The sequence below is a fragment of the Chrysoperla carnea genome, chromosome 1 (assembly GCF_905475395.1).
Source record: "Chrysoperla carnea chromosome 1, inChrCarn1.1, whole genome shotgun sequence".
Taxonomy (NCBI): Eukaryota; Metazoa; Arthropoda; class Insecta; order Neuroptera; family Chrysopidae; genus Chrysoperla; species Chrysoperla carnea.
In genome coordinates, this window is record NC_058337.1 from 41,666,995 (window position 1) to 41,684,398 (window position 17,404).

Sequence of the window (17,404 nt, forward strand, 5' to 3'; positions counted from 1 at the left end):
AATTAAGTAACAATGAGCTAACTAAATGTTGTAGATTATACTTTGTAATACCTACATAAGTAACACATTATAGCATATGGGTATAGGATTTAATAGTATTAATTCAATTAATTACTTTGTATTACATACTTAAATTTGTTTTAAATTTGATAGGGGTTCAATTTTAGCTAATTCGAAACAAATTTAATTTTTTGTACCAGAGATGGCAAATGAACAGTTCTTGAGGTTCTTAACCTCATGATAACCAGCCACTTAGTTCATTTTTACATCACTTGATAACTTTTGTCCTAAATATGGGACATTCATTTCTAATTTTAAATGACGAAAAATCACAAACCATGATATTTTATGTGCCATGTACGGGAAATTTTGAAAAACTATTAGGTTAACTTCTTTTTTTTGAACTTTCAAATTATCGATTAATTTAATATTCAACTCAAAATTTAAGAAAAACTAAATTTTTTCATCTGTCAATAGTGCTCAACGGTTGTAAATTATTTTGTCCCATATATGGGACAAAAGTTATCATGAGGTTAATGTAGTTTCTTCTTTTATACATTGCTTGGGAAAATACATTTTACTCCTTATCTTCAAAATTTAGGATTTTAATTTTCAAACCACTTAAGGCGCAATTTCACTGAGGCGACATGTAGTATGCCTATGCGCCATTGAAGTATGTTACACATGGTCTTTAAATAGGGATAGAGGGAAAACAAAGCGACAAAAATATGTCTCCTTGCCGCATGCTACAAGTTGAACAGTGCCGTCCGTCGTCTATCCAACAGTGAACGGTGCGGCTTGTAGCAACATGGAATCTGGACAAATTTAATTGAATTTTGTGTTACGTTGTCGCACGCTTACAATAAGCAACACTTGACAACGAACATCGAGCCACATATCGCCCGTAAAATTGCGCCTTTAGAGTTTGAAAATGTTAAATAATTTCTGTCCGGTATATGTCCTTACCCGATTTATTGGGGCTCCATATTATTTCTGACTCAAAAGGTTTTTAGCTAAAAACTCGATTCCTTAGATGTTTTCCGAAGAATTTGAACACGAAAATGATTAAAAACGTTATCATACTCTAGTTTCAAAGTATTTTAAATATAAAACTTTTGATGATAAGATAAAAATTAATAAATAAAAAATTTTTGCAAAAATAGAACCGACGAAAAATGTACAAAAAAGTAAAAAATAATATAAGTATCGACCAAATCAATACTTTCCTTGTAGACGAATCATTTTAGACGAAAAAAGTGTAACATGAGGAATTTTTATGCACCTCAAACAATTGGGCCAGTTTTTTTTAATGTTCTGGAAGGTGCATAGATCAAAATCTACATCTAACTTGGTGCCGCTAGAAAGTTTGGACATTGCTATTGGCCAAATAAACCAATTATTGGAATCCATATCTTTGATGATTTTTGAAAATTTTAAAAATTTGATAATATTTAACAAAATAAACCAAAAAAAATAAATTTGGGAGTTTTTAGGCTTGCTGATTATGATTCCGAAGTCAGAAGTCGAAGTCAGTCCCTCCCTCTTACATAATTTATAATTTTGTCGAATATTTACAGTTGCTGTTTTGGACCAGCGGGGGAAATTGCTCCAGGAGAGTTGGAGTATATCAAAATTCTGACTTCGGAACCGTGATCAGCGATCCCGAAAACTCCTGAGTTTACTTTTTTGGTTCATTTTGTTGAATATTTAAAGAATATTGCTGTACTAGGTCAGCGGGAGTCGAATTACTTCAGGAGAGGGGAGTATATCGAAAATTTTCCCGATAGGGGCCCACAAAATTTTTTTATTAGAAATGCTAAAATGACGCGACTATTGTGAGCAGTTATGTTTTGAAGTCGATGCGAATGTATTAGCATTTTGTATTAGCTGAAGATATGGTTGGCTTAGATTTCAAAACGTAATTGCTCACAAGGAAATTATTGATTTCAGTCGATACTTGAATTTTTTGTAAATTTTTTGTCGTTTCTATTTTTTACAAAAATTTTTTATTTTACACTTTTCAGTCTACTACAAAATTCAGTATTAAAATCTGTGAGTGAACAATAAATCATCAATATTTTTCCACCCTTAGGGTAGGAATTTTTTTTCCAAATTTTACCAACTTTATACCTTATCCAATAAAAAAAGAATTATTAAAATCAGACTACTCTGTATAAAGTTATGCGTGATCATACATTAATAAAAATATACTCGTCAACTTGAGAACCTTCTCCGTTTTGTTTTTTCGTCGGTTAAAAAGGGGCAAAGGGGCTTTTTGTTAATATTATTCATTTAAAAGTAGAATGTCCTAACTATCTTTCTTCTCGAGAAAAGTAGAAACCTCTTTGGGAACACAAATAATAGGTACCTGCTATTAGATTCGGTAAAAAAATATTTAGAAATTGTCTAAAATTCAGCGTTGATACAGAACAAAAAATGATTATATTATAATAATAATTAATACCTACATCTGAATGAAATTAAATAAAAACTAATTGAACTAATTTTATATTATAAATCCGTATAACGAGCGTACAGCGTACATCCGTAAATGTCATTGTCCCTATATCTATATCTAATACCTTTCAACTTTCATCATAAAATAGTCATTTATTTATGAGTTATTATGTACGTTGACGTTGCAATTTTGTAATGTTTAATGTAGGTATTAATTTATATTAATCATTTATGAATAATGTTTAATTCACGGTGTGAAAAAAATACCTTATCAAAAAAAAAAAAAAAAAAACATGACAACTCAAAAGTAAACCCGAAATGTTTTTTGAGTTTAATTCCAGAAAAAAGTTTCCTTGGACCTATGGAGTGTAGAAGTAAAGGAGCACAATTTCTTATGGCTGACAAGGGGGCAGTTATGGCGCTCGTGTAGCGGATTGTATGTATATGTATGCATGTCTCAAAAACAAACACGAAATGTTTTTGAGCTTATCTCTAAAAAAATGTCTCGTTGGGCCTTTCAAAATTTCAAACCAGAATTGGCAACAGAGAGAGAGAACCACCTCTCAAATAAGATAATACAATATAATATCCTGGCGCGTATTTACAACATCATAATTGCCATTTAATAAATATTATTTAATAATTAAACTTTACTAACCTGTGATATATGTCTACTTTAAAATATTCCTTGCAAATAAAACAATATCTAACCATTTTTTAGAACTTTAACACAATGTTAATTAAACAAAACAGTAACTATTGAAGCAGCTGAAGCAAAATGTTGAAAAACATAATTTTCAATTAATTTTTTCGATAAAAATAATATCTGGGTGAAAAAAATTTGCACAATCGTTTTAGATTAAATGTTGATGGGATCATTATTGAAAATTTAACTAACCTCCTTCACTCGTCTTTTTGGATTACTAAGAATTAAATAATACATTTTACTGAAGTTTAATATAATTCGAAGTTTAATGTGGAAAGAAATAAATTGCAAAAAATAAAAATCGGCGTACGGCGAGTGATGAATTTTCCAATTCTACGTTCATTGAAATGAAAAATTCAAAATTTTGAAGCAGAGAGTATTATCTTCTTTTTTTTTGATGAAATAATACATTTTAACCTTAATAGAAACTTTTACAGAAATTGTAATATTTTAGGAAAATATGAAACTTTAAAAGAATATGACTTTAAATATTCTGTGTAATTCGTTTCGAAATTAGCTAGAAGAAGACAAAAATATTACGCTTGTTTCACTGTGTTCCTTGTTCCTCTGTATAATAGATTGGTGTCTGTTGTAAAGGCACTAAATAAAATCTTTTCATTTATAAAAAATTATTCTATTCTCTTTCTCATGCTAAAAACTGACTCTTTTAAAGAAAAATTATGGTAAATAGGTAATATACATTTATTATAAAAAAGCTGGGTATATTATTTCGATCAATAAATACATATGTAATACATGCTAATACATTGATATTGAAAGAGTTATGAGTTTATTCACATTATTTTAATAATAGTACCTATCTATAGTTAGATTTTATTACACAGGTGATTTACATGCTGTACTTATACATTAAAAAGTGTTGGTTAAAAAGCACTAATAATTTTAAAGCAGGAATAATTTCACTGTATTATCTTCACTATAATATAAATTTAATTTATTCGTTGTGTGCGTAGTCATGGTAGGGACAATAAAATCGATGCCAGCGCTTCCGGTGCAATATTTTGGCGTTAAAGGAGGCTGTTATGACTAATTTGCAATTCTTTACATGTAAATATTATAGTTAATGTCAAATTAAAATTATTGAAAAACACTAATTCATTAAACTTAATGCATAAAAAAATGTGAAAATAAAAAATCAAATTGCATAAATATTATTTTTTAAATGTAAATTATCATAATTATTTATTTAAATTTGTGAGACAATAATATTAAATTTTCAATGTAAGTCATAAATGCAATCCATACAATTATATATGCATCCATACAATTCTATAATTAAAGTAGTATATCGTTACCATGGAAACGCCTCCATTAAAACTCACGCACGGTGCGAATACTTCAGTCTAAGTAGCACGTGGTTGGCTATGCTAACACCAAAAATTTAAAAAGTAAGAACAATGAATTTCACTGTATTTCGTTTATTACAAAATAAATTTAGGTTATACCTTAGTCTCAACAAAACGTGGTGGTTATGCTATTAAATTGTAGCTTATATGAAACGTTTGTATTTTTAACATAACGCCATCTATTGGATACTTACACAATCCAGTCAACAGATATCGCCATCTGTTAGAATCATCTGTTGCTAACAGATAATTGTGACTGTCAAATAATAGACAAATAAAAATAAAAAATAATTTGCAATAAAATAATATTGCGACTATAAATTGAGATGTAAGCTACCCTATCTTTCAAATTGGATCAAAATGCACACGGTGTGCTAATCAAATTTAAAATCGGTTCAGTAGTTTAGGAATCCATCGCGCACAAACCACATGACACGTAATTTTTATATATAATGATGTTGTCAGTATGTGTCCATTATGGGGTGTATGCTATGTAATGTATTGATTAATGTAGAAAGGTAGATTAACTACAAGTTACTTTTTTACCTAAAAAATAATTTAGGGTTAATTTTCTATAGTTTTCACGAGTGGATTTTTTAGGATATAAACTTATCGCTAAAATAAAAGAGTATGCTCCCCTGTGGAACGGCTCTAATCGGGCGGTAATACTTCGGACTGACTTGTCGGATTAATAGAATACCTAAATCATAGAATAAAATCACTATTTCAAAAATTAATTTTACAATTTTTTTAAAATTAATTTGAGGGTGTTGGTTGCTCATGCTTGTTTCCCGAAATCTGTGCCAACTTTTCTTATAACAACGATGATCATTTGATAGATAGGTAATCCTTGGCTTTTAATCTGCCAAATTTGGGATGGATGTTTTGTATGCTTTTATTGTTCGTCTTCAACAAATATTCGCTTGGCAATTAATGACAATACTCTATATTTTGCGTTGTATGAAAATAAAAATCTAAATTTCATAAAGGATCCCGTACGATTAGATAGGAAAATGGCCTGTATGAAAATTTTTCAAACCGTCCCCAGAATGTTCTTCAGATAATTCTGATCCAAGTTCTGTAGCTCAGAAAGTCTTTTTCTTTTCTAATCGTGCGGGGTCCTTTGTTTTGATTACACAGACAGGTAGATAACATTTAATCCTTGAATTTATTACATCATCGTTTAAATCATTGATTTACCTTGATGTGCTGATAATATGGAACTTTGGTCGTGTAGGTGCGTGGGATTATTTTAAATGCATTATTTTTTTATTTCTTTAATTAACAGAACAGAAGTCAGTGTTTTTATAGTTGCTGAATATGAACATTTTATCATTTTATGGGAAATGATTTTCTTATTTATAGAAGAAATAAAAAAGATTCCCAGTGAGATCATTAGGATTTAAAAAAAACAAATTATAATATTTTAATCTATCCACTTATAAAATGTACTTTGAAAAATTTATTAAGACATCTTGTTGATAAATATTATTATTAAATGCTATATTTATCAATGATTTGTATTTACCAGAGTTAATACATATTTATTTACTTAGTAATCGTTTTTTTAAATTTTTTTAATCCCAATGATAAAATAATGAAAAAAATATCATCATAGCAGGATAAAATATATATTTGAATCTTCTAAAAAGGGAATCGGTTTCCGATGTATAGGTATATGTCGTTTTCGATTAGAAATGACTAACATTTACCCCCACTACATTTGAGGCCATATAATGAGGCGAAAATTCTATGAAGACTATGATTAGTTCCTACCTAGTTTTTGAAATATTGTTAAACTTATCTGTTTGGTAATCAAGAAAATTTAGGCTTTCCATGGCTGCTGCGCCTAGAGTGTAATTCTAAAAAAATAGATACCAGCACATTAAAGAAAATAGTGAACGACTGTCTGTATTTTAAATTATTATCAAATAGTCCATGATACCAAGTTAGCGGCGAAGAGCATATCTCTCAGGATAATAATTATGATTAGCCGATTCATATTGACGACTAATAAATTGTAATGGAAATGCGCATTTATTATACAAAAAATCTGCAGTAGTGTTCTCGACTTTAACACACGAACCGATTGAAAAATTAAAGGTCAAAAACTGTAATAATAAAATAAAAAAATTAATGTTTTAAATTAGTTTCAAGACATTTAGTTCCTGTGTACTGTGAGACCATTTACATGAGGAAGGTCGTATCCAAATTGATAATTCTTAGTCCTTTCACAATTCCAATTATCTTTGTTTTAATTTCATTAGCTAAAGGAAAACATAAAGAATTCAGTTGAATATTTCTATCGACCTATTTACTATTGATAGAATGAAAAAAACTTTTGAACAAAAGTTGTTTGCCTTAATTAAATAAAAATTTTGATGTGTAAACTAAATAAATAATATTTGGTAGGATAAAATTTTATGGTTTCGCGTCATTAACATGCTATGAATATTGCTGCAGATATAACAATGTTACCTAAGAAACTAAAACTTTTTGCAATCGAAAAAACGACACCTATGTAATAATAATAAAAGCTGTGTAATTGACTGTTAACTAAGCGATTCTGATCCTTGGTAACTTCTCATTACTTCTACATTGTTCATAGGTGACGTTTTTTTTTTTAATATTATTTATAATAGTTTTTTATACACACGTTAATAATTTCAATTTGCAGATTATGAAATTTTAATAATTCATTAAAAATTTTTAAAAAACACAGTTGTTCAAAGTTTTCCGCTGACAGTCTCCATGACTGACTATCTTGTTTTCTCTTAAAGATTTTCTGTATCTCTCACCGTTTAAAAGTTTTCAATAGATCTCTATTTCTCCTTATTCAATATGTATTTACTGGCCAAATGTATCTTTTTTAAGGTAGTTATATTTTACTTCTAAAACAGAAAAATTTTAACAGAGGCCCTTAAAACATGAAATAATGCGAAAAAAGCGAAAATAATTTTTCTGTATACAATAAGTAAAAATTGATCTAGCGATTAGGGCGCATTGAAATTTAATGTGTCTGTGTTGATTGATTCTTTAAAGAGTGTTACTGATGTCTGAATAAAAAAAATCACTATGTAATTAAAACGGTCTTTCATTAAAATAAAAATAATTATACAATGCTTGTATTATTATATTTTCTAAGTACAATTATTTTTCTGTATGTAAGTGTAGCTGTAGTGTAATGTGTATTATGTAATAGTCTTTCCGGTCCGGTCGACATCGTCTGTTACTAAACATTTTTATTTATCTAATATATCATATCCATGTCTGCATTTTACAATTTTTAACTAATTAATTTACAAATATAAATTATATGTTTAAATTGCATTTATAATAAGTATCCATGCTACAGAACAAAATCAATTCTTATGTTCAAGTTTGAAAAAATTAGCAAATTACTTAGCTAAGTTTATTCACTTTATATATTAATTGAACAAATTAACTTAATACTTAAACAAATTGTATGTTATTAAGACAAAGAGATTTTTACTTAGAGATTTAATAATATTTCGAAGCTTTATAATCATAATAAAAGTGTTATATTATTACCAAAGCTTTGTCATTGAATACAAGCTTCTGAAATTTTCTGAAATTGATCCGTAATATAACCTATCGCAAAATTACTCTAGAAAATAATTTTTATTCAAATCTATAAAAGCTGAAACCGTGGACAAAAAATTTTCCCGATTATTTTACAATTTTTATAGGACAGTATACTTTTCAAAACATTGAAAAAATAAAAGAAAAATTGGGTTCACTAAACGATTTGATGAGTAGTTTAGAATTTCCGAAAAATACCAATCTAATTTGGTTCCAGATTTGGGAAGTTACCTTTTGGTCGACCTTGGTGCCACTATAGGTACGTGTCTACTCGTGTAAATCCAGTCTTTGGGGTCCTGAAGTACGTGTATATTCGTGTAAATCCAGTCTTTGGAGAACTGAAAAAGTGGCTACAGATTATCAACCTTCTCATACGATTTTACCCCTCGTTCAATCATTAAAGGGATTCGATTTTTGTATTTTTAGAGTACAATTTTTAGAGTTATTCTAAAAAATAATTTTTATCCTGCCGGAGGAATAAATAAAATTATTCAGGTTTTTTGCAATTTTCGTAAATTATAAGGGGCATTTTTGCAAAAAAGATGTGTATAACTTCAAATAAAATTATTTTAAAATTTGATCTAAATCGGGCTTATTTATCGATTGAGTATCTCGTCATTTCTGGTTTTCAATTATATAATTTAAAGATTTTTTAAATGGGTGCTTAACTATTTAATAATAAATTGAAATATAATAAAAATGTTGAAAATATAATTTATTTATTCATCACAGAATTATTATAAAAGAAAATGCCATCTTATTCGTTTAATTTTATTTCATATCACATGAATATTTTTTTGTATACTTTATATTCCAGTCAGACATGAATCATTGCGTTTAATTAATTTTTTTTAAACATTACATTTTATTAAAGTACATAGTGCAGTACATAATTAATTATTTTTAATTTATTGTATCAATTTGTATTATAAAAGAATAACAATATTTGTTATACAAGAATGCATTACAAGTTGTCTATTTAACTTTAAGTTCATTTATTTTAACACTATATTAAAGTTTTTATTTAGAGTTAAATTAAAAATGAACTATTTTCTTAATTAATACCCGGCAATTTTTTCTAAGTGTACGACTCTTCTATGGTTGTATTTGAATATACCTTATCCAACTATAAAAAAAAAGTTAAAAATTTTTATTATTGAAGTACTGGGAAAAAATTATAATAAAATTACTTTTTATGGATAAACTTTTATTGAATTAAAATGTGGAAAATAATTTTTCTTATGATTCACTCATACATGACTGTTTGTAAATGCTGGACGTGCTTAATTTAGAATATGAAGAATGATTTGGAGCGCCTTAAGCTTTTTTATAATTAATCATACATGAGTGGCTTATAAGAAAAATTATTTTCTACTTTTTAGTTTAAAAAAAAGCTTGTCGACAAAAAAGTATTTTTGACTAAAACACGTATGTATATCAAATATGGTGGAAGCGATGGCAAAATCAAGTCCTTCTTACCTTAATTCATTGTTATCTGATTTACAAAGTGTGTGAAATATTGATTGTAAAATTTCAGGATATTCATACTAGTGAGATTAAATAAAAGCTTTTAAAAACGTTTTAAATCAATTATATTCTTCCCAGCACTTGAGTATTTTTTTCATTCTCCAGACTCATAAAAGACTAATAAAACTCATAAAAGAGTTGATATTCTTCTATAGCTCCTTATTCAATTTCTGTCAAACATATACGATCAAACCTAGTATCTGGATGACTGAACTTTGCTTGTTATTATTATTATTATTATTATTTTTTTTTTTTGTAAATCGTGTTTCATGAAAATCGTTGGAGCCGTTTCTGACATTAAAGTTTCCGCGATAAAATGACGTTTTCTAATAATGAAACCTATAACCCTTTTAATATATAAGATTATGGTTTTGTCTATGATTTTGTCGTGTTAAAATTTTTAGCAAAAAATTTATTGAGTACATGGGATTTATATTGAATTGGTTTTTAAAATATCGTTTGACTGCTATAATTACTTGACCTAAAATAATTTTTCCAGAATGTCGTGCTTGTGCCAATATCTGACATTCAAGCTTTTAACATTGTTATCCTTCGAAGTTAATATAAAACTGAGCCAGTCTTAGTTTCCAAGCTTCTCCAGATACTATGGGTTCTTATACAAACTTCTATGACCTATTTTGACCTATTAGAGAATAATTTCGATAAATCTCTGATGAATGGTCCCATACACTCTTTTTGAAGCTTAATATTCTTAGATAAAGATGTTTGCACGTCATGATTGTATAATAAGAAATACTATTTAATTTAGAAGAATTCTAAAAATGGTTGAAATAAAGTAAATAAAACTTCTTCCTACCCCTAAGTCAGTGTTATATTACTATGTGGAATTCAATGTACTTTTCAGGTTTAATTAGGTTAATTGCATATAAGAAATGTATTACAGAAAGTTCAAATATCTAGTCCACCGTTATATAGTTTCAGATAGGAAATAAAGAAAAATTATTGATATAGAAAAAAAGTTGTAATAAATTGTAGAATATGTTTTTATTATAATTAAATAAAATAATTCGAATCGATTCTTTTACGTCTATGTAGAGACTGAAATACATAGTTAATTAATTCTTACTATTACATTTGTATGATTTGAAGGCATAAACCTAAGTTCTTAAGACATTATGTTCAAGTGTTGCTGTGCTGTTTTTAATTTTAGTTTTTTCTAAACAGAATAAACTTTAAATCAAAATTAATTAAACCCATAAAAATAATATCATATACAGGGTGTCCCGTAAATACCGCACGCTTTTGTTGCATCAAGTAGAAAATAAAATTTTAAGATGAAAAGTCCACTTTCATTTTTTGATCCATTGCACGGATAGTTAGCTATTAATTAAAATAGGCAACCAATCAGAATCATTGTAATTAAAAATTAAAACCACTCCTCGCTGACTGAAAAAAAACAGTAGAGGCGAGATCTTTTAATTTATTGCTATCAAAGTTAATTATTCAATACTTAAATTTTTTTTAATAGAAATAAATTATTTAAAAATCTATCAAAAATCTTTAATTAGTCAGTCTCAGTCAGAGTCGAGTGGTATTAATTTTTATTTACAATGCTTCTGATTGGCTGCCTTTTTTAATTAATAGCTAACTATCCGTGCATCGGATCAAAAAATGGAAGTAGACTTTTCAATATGCGATACTTACGGAACAACCTGTATAGAATAAAACAAGCACTGTAATCGCAAAAAAATGCTATGTTGAGTTTTCAACGGAAATATCCATCTTGAGCATCTACGAATTCATTTTGATACATGGAAGTTGTGTGAGGTTTTTAGCAGATTGATGTTAATTGGAAAGTCATAATATGTATGAAGTATGATGATTTAGATAAATATATATTAGATAATAAAAATTTTGTTAATTATTTAATAAAAAATTGTTGTTCCATACGATAATTACTTAACTAGAGTGCGTAATTTTTACTTTTTCCATGTTTAGGTAATTGTACCTATGTGAGAGACAAAACAAATTTCGACAAAAAATTATTTTATTTATATTAAATTAGGTGCTAAGACTAAAAGGTTAAATAAACCGAATTTTTTTAAAAAAGAAGATCGGCGAACTTTTTTTTTGAATATTTAAGGGAAGTGAAGTCAGAACCGAAAAGGCCCCGGGGCAAAACCAGATTTGGAGGCCCAATCCGAGAGCCACTTTTTATAATAATATTGCGGAAATGCAAAGTAAAAATAACAGTATTTTGTCGATCAAAAATTTTTTTTCACGTCTTATATTAACTTGTAGAAACTATTATAGGTAAGGTACTATACTTACTCTCCGAGGTTGTGTTCACACTGTTCTCGTTGAGAATATAATTCACAATCGAGGTTAATGTTACAAATATTTATTTAACAAACTTTACTTATATCCTTATATAAATAACAACTTACTTATGTGCTTAGATTTAGATATACATTTGACGTATATCAATTGAATTGAAGTTTGAAGTAATTGTCAATTGATATAGGAAACGCTATATCAATTTGCCCGGTTACTATATTGTGGTTTGAGCCCTAAATGCAGTCACATTTCAAAATAAAATTAATAATTTATAATCATAGAGATATGAATACTTCGAGCACTAGCACGTCAGGGGCCAAAACATAATTGATTATGACTAAGACACAGGAGAACTCACTGACAGTCTTCTCTCTCGCTTCGCATATCGCATCCACTTACTGGCTAGCAGACCCTTGTCGTTTTCTATCTGTATTATTTCTATGTTTATAATAACGAGCGGGATCATGGTTACTAATGATGTTAATCATAAACGAAAAAAATGAGTGTTACTAGAGGCGAAACATAATTTTTGTCAACGGAATTAAATGTAGCAACTTACTATGTGATTTTTTTTAATAGTATATGCAATACATATTACATAAATTATATAACTCGCTCAGAGAAAAACAACAAAAGTAGAATACTTACATAATACATATTGCTTAAAAAAAATTTAATGTGAAGTTGTTAGGTACCCATAGGTACTTGAGTTATTTTACCGAGCCCAACCTTTTTGAATTTTGTGTTTTCGAACCTAATAGTACAATTTAATTGACTCGATTTTATATTTTTGCTAAAATCGGTAAAATAAATCAAGTATAGATTGTTAGTAAAAATTTTTTTTGGTATTTTCTTCGTTCACTGGTATACAAAAAGTGATAGTTTGTTTCTAAAATGGCGACAGTGAAAGTCCTTAGTATGACTAATTCAATGATTATTTATCTAAATATTTTACGCTTACAATGCTAAATATGAAATATTGATTGCAATAGAACTTGAATGGTACAAACCCATCCAAGGACTTAATGGGGTCGAGTTATGTTATCCGATTGAAATCACGATATCTAATAAAAAAAAATGTGTATATGAAATTTGATATATTTGTATAGAGTAGGTACTGGTTTCCTCTTCTGTCAAATTGATAATCAATCTATCATAAAAAAAATGATATACATGAAATCAACATTTTCCTGACAAATAATCTTTTCATTAAATTTTCGTAATAAATTATATTTATTCAAATGAGAATTTATTAAATTCAATTTAGTAAGGGTCCGAAGGTAAAAGTATGGCCCATTCCCGAAGAATGATTCACTCAATTTTAGGAGTTGAAAATTTCTCTTTTTCCAATATTGTGTCCATATATTTTTCCAATATTGTCCAATATAACTCGGTTTTTGGAATCTTCTTGAAAATTCCATGTTTCATATAAATGTAGAAGTCTTTTGAAACTTCATGGTCCGATATTCATACAATGTGCCTAAACCAACAAAGTCTTTGAGATTTAGCAAAGACATCGAGGCGTCTTTAGCTATATTAGGTATGTTTCAAGTTTCATTTTGATCACTCTCGCTAGAAATCGGAATGTGATCAATCTAATATTGGTATACGAAATTAATCTCCAGCCATTATTCTCCTTTTTATTTCGACGCTGTAGACTTGTTTGAAAAGTACACACTCACTTTTTAGAAATGTCCAGTCATAGATCGTGCAATGATTTAACGCGAGCTGTTATTTTCATTCGCTGTTATTTAGACTAGTATCTGAAAATTAGTTATTCAAAACTCCTTAATTTCTATGCATTCTGTAAAGTTTCATTCATATAAACTTTCGCAAGACATTTTTTGTTCATTTTCCATTTATCAACAAATAAAATCGGTTATTTTCTGTATACTTCGGTTGCGGAGGGATGTTTCGCACGATGGTGTATTTTGGTTTTGACGCCCCTGTGGTATTTTTAATGAATATCAAAAGAGGCTTAGTGTCTTTTCATTTTTAGAATGCGCTTAAAGAGATATTTGGCTTTAATTAGCTTTTAAAATTTCTAGGCTTTATTTTGGGGTTGGAGTACATAATTACAAACTCCAAAACGATCTATTAAAATGGTAAAAGATATATAAACAAATTTGTTCCTTAAAAAGATTTTAACATTTTTTTTGAAAATCGAATGAATTCGGCACAAATTAAATTATCTGGGTATTGCAAATTAATGGAAGCTTATTAATTGTGAATTATTATTACTATTGTCTGTTACTCATATTTTTTCAAATGAATTTTAGATATGGTTTCGTGGCGTACGAAGCTCAAAGTTTCGGCATGTTTATGGTGTACCTGCAAAACGTGAACGATGTTACGATAATATAAAAATAACAAAAAATGCACATGATTCACAATTTTGTGCAGTGAATCCAAAATTTTTAGCAGTTGTTACTGAAGTGGCTGGTGGAGGTGCATTTTTGGTTGTACCTATCGATCATGTAATTATTTTCTTTATATATTAATTCAAGCGTTATTTTAAGAGATTTTTAAATTTTTTTTATTTATTTGAGATTTTATCCATAGTGCAACATGGTTTAAAATGACATATGTGATTTATATTCTTCGATTGTAACATCATTTTCAGACTAGATAGTTCCGTCCTGAAGATGGTGTGACTATCGAAATATTTGACTAAAATATTTAATTTTAAATGCTTTAATAAAGGAAAACGTGAAATCTCAAAAAAATAAAAACTTTTGTATTAACAGTTGTTTTTCTAAAGTTTATTAATATTATTTTTTAGACGGGGCGAATTGATTTTAATGCAAGTAGAGTAACTGGCCATCGTGGTCCAGTGTTAGATATTAAATGGAATCCATTTAATGATAATATCATAGCCTCATGTTCTGATGATTGCACAATAAAATTGTGGCATATTCCTGATGGTGGTTTGTCAATGCATTTACAAGAATGGATGGTAGAATTACAAGGACATAAAAGACGTGTGGCTTATATTGAATGGCATCCAACTGCTGAAAATATTTTATTCAGCGCTGGTTTCGATCATTTGGTAAATATTTTCTGTTTGCTTTTTCTATTTAGAATGATTATTAAGTTATACAGGGTCAGTCGTGTGAAATGCACCGAACTACAGGAGTGTCTTCTACACGTGAAAACAATGTAAAAAACCCAAATGTTACTATCCGATTTTGATTTTTTTTTTCGGTGGGTGGGGGCGAACTGAAGATTTTCAATTGCACCTCTTGTATTTTATTAAAGAAAATTTTGTGCACTAAAACTTATTCTTAAGTTCTTTCAACAAATCTGTGACGGTTTTCGTAGCATCTCTGCTTACGGGTTCTTTATGTATAGATTTTTTAAAATCACGCCATGACATCATTTGGGTTTTTTACATTATTTTCATGTGTAGAAGATACTCCTAGTTTGGCGCATTCCTCATGACATCATTTTGATACGTTCAATTACTGCTTTATCGAATTTAAACTCAATTTTCTAACGGAAAACTTTGCCTTGCTTATACCGATGCCAATGTTAATAACGTTCCGCTAATTTAGAAACGCAGTTATTATGAGCGTAAAGCTTTCCTATAAATTATAAATATAAATCTCACCAAAAGGATGTTAGACTTTTATATTAGGAGAAGCTTTGCTATACCAAATTTTCCTGAAGTAAAGGTTCAGAATAAAGTACAAAAAAATGATAGAAGCTTGAGAAATTAAATAGGTTAGCATAATCATGTTAGAATGATCTTATGTTGGAAAGTTTAATTTATGAACTCACTCTTTTTAAGAAAAATTTTTATGATAACCCCTCGTGTATCAAATATCATACTTATGTCATTATGTCATCATACTTATGTGCAGTCGATTTGGTGTTAGTATTAACCCATTCATGTTCTTCCTTTAGAATTTTTAACAACCGAATATTTGAAATTTGATAAAATATACGATAACTTCATTAATAAGAATCGCTTCCGCCCGTCATCTCATTATATTGTTGTCTGTTGATTCTTTCATAAATCCTGTGAGTTTAATTTTTCTTTCGAACATTCTTGAGAAAGGTTTGTGTTTGTTATATTCCAGATTATCATCATAATTGTATTCACCATTCATTTAAAAATTGCTAAAACAGAACAAACGGAAAATCTATCTCTGATATTCACTAAAAGTTTAAAAAGTTGCCTTAACTTGGCGAGTAGGTTTCAAACACTTTTGAGACATATTACCTAATTATTGCTATCCTATGTTTGAATTTAAAGAAGGGGCTTATATAAAATAGAAACAAGATTTACAACACTAGGTTATAATATTCTATGTCTTAGATTCTCTTAAACAAGTTGACACTAAATGTATACATTTTGTCAGGAATGATCGATTCGCTAACGAACAATCAATGAATACTTTATTAGCATAGGCTCGGTATTGTTAACTGTTATTCAGAGGATTTATAGAGTTCAGGCTAAACATTTTACTAATAAATCTACGGAAATAAAAACCATGACCTCTTGCATTCCGAGCAAGCAATGAAGCAAACGCTAATCATTTACGTTAGTAAAACATAACTTTAAAATGGCACCCTGTTACTACTGTTAATACATGGATCTTAAGTTAACAAAACCATTTAAATATGTAAAATTGAGTTCACCTCTTTATATAAAAATTACAAATGCATAATTTATTTGTTAAATACATTTAATGCATTTCTTACATAAATACTTTCTCGATCACGTAACCATAACGGAATGTGTAAACTACAAACTATATCAATATTTAGTAATAAAAGTGAATAATATATATTAATGATATTTTCAGTTAATTGTATGGAATATTGGTCGCGGTGAGGCCGTGAATGTTATTGATTGTCATACAGATGTAATTTATTGCATGTCATTGAATCGTGATGGAAGTTTTCTTGCAACAACATGCAAAGATAAAAAGTTACGTGTTATTGAACCACGTACTGGAATGATTATATCTGTAAGTAATAATAATATTGCAATTTAATAATTTTATAAAGTGATGAGATATCAAAAATAATGAACCTGTCCATCAAAATGTGTTTACTTTCCGTTAGAAATAAGTAAACATATTGTATAAGGTGTTTCAAATCATTCATGCACCATCTCTAAAATTCAAAATATTTCAATGAATATGAAACTTAAAATCACTTATTGATAAATTGGACATTTCGGATCATTTGGGGGTGTTCTAAGTTTATAGCCCCGACTCGTTCTCGTAACTGAAAAAAAAAATAGAGGAACACTTTTTTACTAAGTTAGAAATTTGTTTCCTATAAAATATCTGATACAGTTTATAAGAAATAACTATCTAATTTAAAGTGTTTATTTGTCTTTTATCAGTTATAAGAACGAATCTGAATAAGCAAGCCACAATTGTTCAGAACCTGAACTTGAATATACCACCAAACGATCCCGATTATCGATTTA

At 28.5% G+C, this 17,404-nt stretch overlaps 1 protein-coding gene across 2 annotated transcripts in view; it reads left to right on the top strand.

The window, feature by feature from the left end:
• LOC123290435 (coronin-2B-like) overlaps positions 1-17,404 on the top strand; it is a 31,923-nt gene that overhangs the window by 12,353 nt on the left and 2,166 nt on the right. For both annotated transcript variants that reach the window (XM_044870608.1, XM_044870609.1), the window contains exons 2-4: positions 14,238-14,435; positions 14,741-15,007; positions 16,770-16,934. In XM_044870608.1, coding sequence (XP_044726543.1) covers positions 14,238-14,435; positions 14,741-15,007; positions 16,770-16,934 — 630 coding nt within the window. The remainder of the gene's footprint in view (positions 1-14,237; positions 14,436-14,740; positions 15,008-16,769; positions 16,935-17,404) is intronic.